Source organism: Trichechus manatus, unplaced genomic scaffold (assembly GCF_000243295.1).
Source record: "Trichechus manatus latirostris isolate Lorelei unplaced genomic scaffold, TriManLat1.0 scaffold00091, whole genome shotgun sequence".
Lineage (NCBI taxonomy): Eukaryota > Metazoa > Chordata > Mammalia > Sirenia > Trichechidae > Trichechus > Trichechus manatus.
In genome coordinates, this window is record NW_004444027.1 from 4,127,827 (window position 1) to 4,138,275 (window position 10,449).

The window sequence follows — 10,449 nt, forward strand, 5'->3', positions numbered from 1 at the left end:
AAGGCCATGAGTCACACACGGTAGGCAGCCAGACCAAAGCCCTCCAGCATCCAGCCCAGACCCTAGAAGGCACCTCTCCCAGGCTGCTGCTCCACCAGGTCACACTGGGACAGCCATTCTGGTCGTCATGGCCCCTCCTTTCTGAGCAGTCTCAGCCTTCCTTCTGGTTGATCAGTGCCCATGCATACCTGTTAAGTATTTAGACTCTCACCCAAAGCTAGTCTGCTCATTGAAAAAAAAGGTGAAAGGGCCTAGGAAAATAATTCATCTGCCAAAAAGAGCTGACAAGGAAACCTCATATCTTTAGAGACTCCCAGTGAGGGGGAAGACTCCTGGGTAAGCACAGGTCTGCCCTCACGTGAGTCTGGGGCTCCAATTTATCTACTATGTGCACCCTCTGGTGATCTAACCTAAGAAACTAAACTGAAAGGGTCCCAGATTGGTAGCTCCCCAGGACCTTGGCAAAAGTCAAGGAGATCTCCTCTGGAAGAACAAGTCTTGAGTACAGATCCCTCAGGATTCTACTCTTTAATCAGGGGATACAATGCGAATGCCTCCACATTCCCCCAGCCTTGTGCACTGTGCGGGGCCCAGGAGCAGCGTACATACAAGTTTAAACAATTTTTAGAAATAAACATATTGAAACATTTACAAGACGCAAGATGAAATGTTATGCCATTTAAAAACTTCACATAAAAAGAAAAATCAACAGTTCAACAGAAAAATAGATAAAAGCTAATATAGACAATTCTTGGAAAGGAATGGCTAGTAAGCATTTAAAAATGTGTGGTCTTACATTTTAAAATGTGCAATATAAAATGTAGAGATTCTTTGAGTTAAACTTGTAAATATAATTGTTTTTATGATAAGACTCAGGAGGGGGACACTAGTAAATTAGTATATATTCATATGCAGTGGGTAGAAGTATAAATTTGTATACCCCTTCCAGATGATAATTTGTTCACTTTTCAGGACATTAAAATGTTCTTACAGTCTTTTCATTTGTTTAAGGGCCATTTGTGAATCTCTTTTGTAATTTATCTGTTCATGTCTTTTGTTCATTTTTCTATACAATTTTTGCTCCTTTGTATCCTCAATTTTTAAAAGCTCTCTATAAATTTGTTATATCAGCTCTTTATCTGTGATATCTGTTATGAATATATTCTCCCAGCTTGTCATTTGTCTTTTAACTTTACTTATGGTATGTTGTTTTGTTTTTGCCATGCCAAAAAAAAATTTTTCTTTTAATGTAGTCAAGTGTGGTTTTTAAAATCCCCTCTACAGATATCTCTCAAACAATGTAATTCTCATCATTAGCTTGCATCCCCCACTTCCTGGAACAAAAGCCCAGGTTAGCTTAGTCCAGCTAACCTCTCCTTCCTCGAACACCCTCCTGGGGATTTGGTTCATTCTGCCATGTTTTATCCTTCTTCCTCATCGTTCGTAACAAGCCAGGTCTTCCAAGGAGGAGGTGTGATGTGTATGCGGGAATACATAATTTACATGTTATTATGACCCAAGAGAACAAGCACAGAACTGGGCATCAGACTTGAGAGTTGCGTTTCCCACAGTTTCTTCAGATACCCCAGCAGGTCCTGGGGGGCAGTCAGAGGCAGAGGTCTGTACCCCTCTTGTATCCATTTGCCTCACTACTTCTCCTGTCTGCAGCCCCACATCTGGGTGGGACCCCAAGTCTTGGTGGGGCCTATACTAGGCCAGATTTGCCCTTCTTCTAGAGAAGAGGAGTTCTCCTTTAGTCACCACTGTGTTGGCAAATGGAAGGGATTTGAGCAAGATCAAACAAACCAGCTCTTATTTCTTACTTCACTCCAAGGGGGTTGAGCAAGGTGCAGATAAAATAGCTGGCCTGGCCTATGTTTCTTTACCAGCTTGTGGGAGTCATGAAATCGCCTTACCCAGAGGCGTTTGGACATCCCATTTCCTGATTCTTACCTCTGCCCACTTTTCCTCTGTTTATGGTGGAGTTACCTGGCACTTCAGTGGGCTGACTTGGACCCTGGGGCATGGGGGTATGGAGACCCATCAATGAATGGGGCAGCTGGAGAGGATGGAGAGGGGTGGCTGTGGCTTAGGCTTGGGGCCCCAGGCTGGGGTCTGAAGGCACTGGCTCCATCACAGTGTGGTCGGACTGCGGCGACGGAGATGCATTGTATGTTACAGAAGAGGAACTGGCTGGTGAAGACGAAGATATGCCGTCCTTCCTGTGCACACAGGAGGGTAAGAGTTGTGGGGGGCTTCCTTCTGCCCTCTGATCTTCTCTCCTCCCCACCCCAACCCCAGGAAGTTCTCTGTATGTGACTTCAAAAACATGGCTGTCCTTCCCCACTGCTTTCTGGAGGGCAAAGGGGCAGAGTTGGGTGGTCCTGGGTTTTGCAGTACAGATAAAGTCAAAGCTTGACACAAGTGAAAGGACTTCTCCTGGGGCCTGTCAGTGACCTCTGTCCCTTCCCCCAGCCAGGCATCCAGTCCCCACACCTATATTTTTGCTGACCCTGAAATGTCCTTTCATTATATCCCATGCTACCCAGGTGGCCCATCTTTCTTCTCAGGCCCTCAGAGCCCAACTTGGCATTTTGTTAATCTGAGAAACAAATGCCACCTGAGCTGTTACTTGGAGTAGGGACTCTCAGTATAAATACTACAGCCATAGTTCCCAACCTTGGTTGCATGTTGTAATCATCCAGGGATCTTTAAAAAAAACTATTGATTCCTGGTTCCAACCCTCATAAATATTAATTTAATCTGGAGTGTGAACTGGGTACCAGGATTTCTAAATGCTACCAGGTAATGTGAAACCAAAGTTGAGCTAGGCTTAGGAATCACACAGTTGGAGGTATCACTGCATTCCTGGAGTCTACCTGCTGGTGGCGTTGACCACCTACCAGAGTAACCAAGCGCACCTGACTTTCTCCTTCCTCCATACCAAGGACCCAGCCACTGGACTGTAGTCACTTATTTGGTTTCTGGAAGAACTGCTGGTTACTTGCAAAATTTGAGAACTTGGTGATCAGTTTTCCTGATTTGCGCAGGACTGAGGGGTTCCTGTGACATGAGACCTTCAGTTCTAAAACCCAGAAAGTCTTGGACAAACGGGAACAAGTTGGTCACCTAAAGTGAAACAATGCTGGCTACCTCATTTTGTGAATTATAACCAGTTGTCATCTAGTTGATTCCAACTCATGGCGAATCCATGTGTGACAGAGTAGAACTGTGCTCCATAAGGTTTTCAGTGGCTGATTTGTTGGAAGCAGCTCACCAGGCCCTTCTTCCAGGCCTCTCTGGGTGGACTTGAACCTCCAACCTTTTGGTTAACAGTCGAGCACGTTATAGGTAGGGTGAATCTAGAGGGAGGAAGTGTTTTCCCCCGCTGTGGACAGAATGATGATACCATATAGAGAGAGTGATGGGGGCAGGGTTGGATGGAGTTTTTTGAAGCCCCTGACTCTTCTATTCCTTGAAAGCTCTAAAACCTAGAGAAAAGGAAATAAGACTGAGTGTTGAGAACAACACCCCTTCGGAGCCTGGTGTGAAATGTGATGAGACAGGCCAGAGTAGGAACATGGAACTGATGACACTTTAGCTGCAGGCTCAGCCACTGGCCTAAGCCCCTTCCCTCCATCTGTACCCCTACAGGCCGGCCGGGGCCCCGCTGCAGCCGCTGCCAGAGGAATCTGTCCTTACACACATCTGTGCGGATCCTTTACCTCTTCTTGGCCCTGCTCCTGGTGGCCGTGGCCGTGCTGGCCTCCCTGGGTGAGTGTGGCTTCAGAAGCAACTGGCTGGCCCAGGGGTCACCACGCCCGGCTGCAGGGGAGTTTCTGGTGAGATGTCAGGTGCTGAAAACCCCCCTCAGAGACAAACTGACCTTGGTGACTCAGGGCCTGAGAACCAACCTCTTTCTGACTAGGGAATCTTAATGTCTAGTCCAAACTATGAAGACTGGCTTCTAATTTCTGGCCAATAATTTAGCTGTGTGGCCTTGAGCAAGGCACTTCCCCTCTCAGGAACATCATTTTCCCTTTGGTAAATGAGAGTGTAGGACAAAATCAGGGGTTCTCAATTTCAGTTGCACATTAGATTCATTAGCTTTAAAAAATGTTGATGCCTGGGTCCCATCCCAGATTAATGGAATTTTAATCTCTGGGGGTGGGGCCTAGACATCAATATTTTGAAGATGATTCTGTTGTACATCCAGTGTTGAAAATTCCTGGGTCAGGTGATTTCTAAGCCCCTTCCATGGCCTATGTGTTTTTCTCAAAGCATTTAGAGGTCTAAACCAAAAACGAAACCTGTTGCTGTTGATTCTGACTCTTAGCAACCCTATAAGACAGAGTAGAACTGCCCCATAGAGCTTCCAGGAATGACTGGTGGATATGAACTGCCGACCTTTTTGTTAACAGCCAAGCTCTTTCTTAACCACTGTGCCAGCAGGGCTCCATTAGAGGTCTACCTACATCAAAATCACCACTAGTATTTGTTAAAATGCAGATTCCTGGGCCCCACCCAGAGTAACTAAATCAGAGTCCTACAGGTAAGGCCCAGGGATCTGAAGTTTGGTGCTTCTCATAGGTAATACAGTTTATAAGAACATGGTAGCTGACCATGGTGATGCCATACAGCCAGATTCACGTAACTTTCACCTTCTGGAGACTGTTTATGGTAAACTGATTAAAACAAATATGGTGCTTTCTCACTGTAATCTCATTCCGGTTGTAGCTTCCAATTAGGGCTTTGAAACAGTTCCTTCTGGTTCGACACCCTGCTGAGAATTGGCTACCTAACAAGTTCCCAGGCGATGCTAATGGGGCTGATTAGGGAGTCAAGACCAATTCTGAGAACCACTGGTAGAGCAGTGGTTCTCAAAATTTATTATACATAAGAATCACCTGGGAATCTTGTTAAAATGTAGATTCTGATTTAGTATATCTTGGGGTGGAAATACAAGTTCTCAGCAGGGTTCAAACCGGAAGTTCCTATAAGGGTAGTCAAAGCAGGTATTTTTACTACTATTTACAGGTGAGAAAACTGACAAATTAATAGCAGATTTAGAACTCAGGCCTCCTGAATCCTAGGACAGCGTTTTTCCTTTATGTTATTCCCTAACCAGCAGCATTAGCATCACCTGGGAACTTGTTAGAAGTGCAAATTCTCAGCAGGGGTTAGAACCAGAATGAACTGGTTCGGAGCCCTGCTTCAAATGTTGAAAATCCAGACTCCTTTACTAAATTAAGCCAATAGGTTTGTTTGTTCCAATCTACTAGGTATTAGAGGCAAGGCCGGGACTAGGGTGAGGAAAGCAAGGCACCAAGGGTGTCTCTCGCTCTCCAGTGTGGCCCTGCACTTGAGTGACTCTGAGCATGAGTTCCTCCTTAAAATGATGTTTAGAGATGCTCAGTAACCAGTCTTTGTGGCTTGTAGGCAAAAGGTCAGCATGTTAATGATTTCAATAGACACTCTAGTCATCTCCTGGTAGTCCTGAAGGCATTACCCAACCCAACAAAAACCAAAGAGTATGTGCCAAGTATTAGGAACTTTATGGTGAGGTCAGTTACATTTGCTGCCTTCAAAGATTTCACCATCAAAAGGAGTGTTTTTCAACCTTTCCTGCACATTAGAATCTCTTAGAAAACATTTGAAAATGCTCATGCCAGAGCCCCACTTCAGATAAATTAAATCATAATCCCTAGGATAGGACCCAGGCCTTAATATTTTTTAAAAGCACCTCAGGTGGTTCCAGTCCCAAGCCCCTCACTCCCATTCAGTCCCTACATCTCTCTGCTAATTCACCTCACAGTGCTTAATCCCCACTACTGTCAAGTCAATTCCAACTCATAGTGACCCTATAGGACCAAGTAGAACTGCCCCATAGGGTTTCCAAGGCTGTAAATCTTTACAGAAGCAGATTGCCATATCTTTCTCCCAGCAGCTGGTGGGTGTGAACTGCTGACCTTTTGGTTAGCAGGCAAGCACTTTAACCACTGCGCCACCAGGGCTGTCTTCACAGGGCTTAGCCCCGTAGAAAGTGGTCAAAATCCTGGACCAGAGGAGTGGAGGAGCCACAGTCCTGACCATTAGAGAATTGTAAAGGTTCCTGGTTAGCCCTTTCAGGGCCTCAGCACCCAGCACCTGAGGGACCTGGAGCCACTAATAAAGCTCCAAAAGCCACCATTCAAGGACCTAGAGAAGAGCATAGGCACTAATGCACTGCAAAGGGCACAGACACTTAAACGAGTACCCACAGTGTGCCATGCTGTTGCATACCTAATATCCTTGAATCATCTCTACAACCCCATGGAATAGAATGCTAGCCTCATTCCACATATGAGGAAACAGATCTGGGAAGATGAAATGATTTGCCTCAACATCTAGAGTGAACGGGTAGAGATAATAAGAATCGGGGTGAGGAGTGTGTGTTTGAGAGAATCAAGGGAGACCTTTGTTGTTGCTTTTAGCAGCCCAGACTCATGGCAGCCCCATGTACTATGGAACTGCCTGCTTCTGAGCCATCCTCATGATTGGTTGCAGATCAGACCATTATGATTCATAGGGTTTTCTTTGATTGATTTTTGGAAGTAGATTGCCAGAAATCTCCTTTTTTGTTTTTACCTCCAGCCTGGGTATCCCAAGCACCTAGAACAGGGCCAGGACCAACTTGGCCTGGTTGGTACATACTCAATATTTGCTGAATGAATGACTATAGATTTGTGGTGTCATGAATAGTCCTAGTCAATGCTTTGTGCTCAGGACTGTGGCCAAAGTAAAGAAGGTTGGGCAAAATCCTTCTTTCTCTTATTTGACATAGAAAAACATTAATCAGTATTCATTTAATCAAGTATTTTTTGCAAACATACTATGTATAGACCAAGAACTATACTAGACACTGGGCATATACTGCATAATAAAACACAGGCCCTGACTTCATGGAGTTTTTAATCTAGAGCAAGGTTCAGGAAACTATTTCTTAAAAAGCTAGATAATAAATATTTCAGGCCATGCACTCTTTGTCACAATCAAACTCTGCCATTGTCGAGCAAAAGCAGCCATAGACAATATATAAATGAATGGGGATGGCTGTGTTTCAATAAAACTAGCATTGGGCTGGATTTGGCCTGCAAGGGCATAATTTGCTGACTCTTGGTCTAGGGCAATAGTTTATGAACTTTTTTGATTGTGTACCCCATCAGTAAAAAATTGATTTAAAATATATTTAAAAAATTAGGTGGATTGAGAGATGGTTAAAAGGATAAAATAGATGAACAGGTATCTGACAAAGCAAATAGAGCAAATGTTAGTTGTAGAATCTAGATGGTGGGCACATGGGTATTCCCTGTAAAAATCTTTCAAATTCTCTGTTTGAAAAGTTTTATCATTAAATGTTGGAAAAGAAGAAAAAAAAGGCTTACACCTCCAAAATATAACTATTTATAAATTATATATGAGTACTACACAGGATATATTATAAAACATAGACATTTTTGAAAGAATGATTAAAAAAAATAAGGTCTCGAAGCAGAGCCAACACAGCACCCTAGACAAATGTGTCATGCCATCCCTCTGCAGCAAAGACCTGAAAAACTAAGTAAAACAGATATAAATGTCAATCCTGGAACCCTAAGCATCAAATAAAGGGATAAAGAACTAGATTAAACACCAAATGGAAGACGAAACTGAAGGAAAACAGAACAAGGGGAGGTACAGAGTGGAGGTCCTCTGCCAACTAACACGGTTCACGTCTCCATATTGGAACACAGCTAGCAACGACCCTGGCCAGGGAATAGGGGAAGGCAACTTCACGGAGCTCCCAACAGGAGACAGAGCACTCGATAACCAGAGGAACATACTTTCCCTTCCCTCACTCTTCTGCCCCATACACCACCCCTTTCCCAATGGGCAACACTGCGCTACTCAGCTACAGAGCTCCCAGCCCACCATCACCCAGGGTCCACCTGGCCTCCACTCGCTGGCTCCTGCTGCACCATTTTCCCCCTTTCTTTCTTTTCTTTCTCCCTCCCACCTAGACCATTTTTTCTTTCTCCCTCTTTTCTTTTCTTTCTTCCCCCCTCCAGCGCTGTACACCATCCCTCTTCCCACAAGCCCTCACTGTGCCACCAAGGATAGAGCATCCTTGGCTCAGGCCTGCTGCTGCACTTGTCCACATTGTCCCTCCCTTTCTGCCACTCTACCAGCTGCTGAATAGTGGGAAGCAAGTCAGTACCACTCCCTGTCCAACACCCCTGCCTATCTGGGGAGGGGATGTGAATGCTTCTACACGGCTGGACCAATAACAGGAGGCAGACAACACCTTCCCAGTCTACCCTCAGCCACCTCACCAAACTAGTGTACAGTGAAAAGGGATTTCCCTGCCTGCTGCCGCCCTGCCCACCCGCACAAGGTGGTGAGAGCTATCATGCCCATAGATACATAAGCAGCAAAGCATACCTGGCCCACCCACTGTGACATATCAAAACAAAACAAAGAAGCAGGATGAGACAAATGAACATACAATCAATAAACAAAATAATACCTTAACATCTCAGAGACAGAGACAATATCAAAACATATAAAAAATCAAGATAAGATGGCTCCAGAAAGTGACCAAAATAAAGAATCAGATGGCTTTCTCGTAGAAGAAAAGGCAGTGGAACTACATGATGTGGAATTCAAAAGACTAATATTTAGAACTCTCCAAGAGATTAGGAAAGATATCAAAGAAAGACAACACCAAGGAAAAAATAGACAAAATCATGGAAAACATGGACAAGATCGATGAAAACCTAGCCAAAATCAAGGAACACAGGCAAAACAATAAAAGAATTCAGGAAAATAATACAAAAACATCAAAGTAAGTAAACAAATAGAAATCACACAAAACAGCTGGAAGTCCAAAAGGTAAACGACAAAATTTCAGAAATGGACAACTCAATAGAGTGTTTTAAGACCAAATTTGAAACAATGGAAGACAGTTCAGTGAGATTGAAGACAAATCCATGAAGCCACTTTGAGGAAAAATCAGAGAAAAGAATGAAGAAAACTTAAGAACTATGTGGGACATAATCTAGAGCAAAAATTTGAGCATGATCAGAGTTCCAGAACAGCAGAGAAAATTGAAAACACAGAGAAGATTGTTGAAGATTTGCAGGCATAAAACTTCCCAAATATCACGAAAGATGAAAAGCTGACATTCCAAGAAGCTCCACAAACCCCATATAGGATAGATCCCAAAAGAAAGTCACCAAGACATATCATAATCAGATTTACCAAAACCAAAGACAAAGAAAGAATCCTGAGAGCAGCTCGAAAAAAACAAAAAGTCATATACCGAGGGGAAACAATAAGACTAAACCCTTGTAACTCTGCAGAAACCATGCAGGCAAGAAGGCAATGGGATGCCATATATAAAACCTTGAAAGAAAAAAATAGCCAACCAAGAATAACATATCCTGCAAAACTCTCCTTCAAATACAATGGCAAAATTGGGACATTTCTAGATAAACAGAACTTAAGGGATTCATAAAAACCAAAAGAAATTTTAAAGGGAGTCCTTCACTTAGAGAACCAGCAGCATCAGATAACAACCAGAGTCTATGACACAGGACAGCAGCAGCCAGATACCAACCTAGGTAAAGAACTCTAAATAATAAAACAAAGCTAAAACACTTAAAACAGGGAAACAGAGATGTCAATCTATAAATGACAAAAACGTCAAAACAATAAAAGGGGGAATAAATGGTGTAGGAATAAAACTTTCAAATGGAGAAGAAGTTAAGCCAATATCAAGTAATAAAAGACTGGTTCAAACTTAGGAAGATAAGAGTAAATTTCAAGGTAACCACAGACAAAGGTAACAAATCTACTCATCAGAATAAAAAAGAAGAAAAACATAAAATCTCAGTAAACACAAAATCTATAAAAAGAAAAGAAAAAGACCTCAACACAGGAAAGAAGAACAAAGAAAATGTAAGCACCACAAAAAAAGCCCAACAATATACAACAATAAACTCATACCTACTGATAATCACACTGAATGTAAATGGCTTAAATGCACTTGTGAAGAGACAGAGAATGGCAGAATGGATAAAAAAGCATGACCCTTCAATATGCTATCTACAAGAGACACACCTTAGAAACAAAGATGTAAATTTATTAAAAATCAAAGGATGGAAAAAATATATCAAGCAAACAGCTACCAAAAAGGAGCAGGAGTGGCAATGCTAATCTCAGATAAAATAGTCTTTAAAACAAAATCCACCATAAAAGACAAAGAAGGGCACTATATAAGGATGAAAGAGATGATTCATCATGAAGACATAACCATGATAAATATCTGTGCGCCCAATGACAGGGCTCCAAAATACATATAACAAACCCTAACAGCACTAAAAAGAGAAATAGACAGTTCCACAATAACAGTAGGAGACTTCAACATAC

General features: G+C 42.9%; 1 protein-coding gene across 2 annotated transcripts in view; it reads left to right on the forward strand.

The window, feature by feature from the left end:
- The first annotated feature begins 2,145 nt into the window (after positions 1-2,145).
- SCARA3 (scavenger receptor class A member 3) overlaps positions 2,146-10,449 on the forward strand; it is a 38,480-nt gene continuing 30,176 nt past the window's right edge. For both annotated transcript variants that reach the window (XM_023736706.1, XM_004382181.1), the window contains exons 1-2: positions 2,146-2,238; positions 3,655-3,774. In XM_023736706.1, coding sequence (XP_023592474.1) covers positions 2,211-2,238; positions 3,655-3,774 — 148 coding nt within the window. In that variant the 5' untranslated portion in view covers positions 2,146-2,210. The remainder of the gene's footprint in view (positions 2,239-3,654; positions 3,775-10,449) is intronic.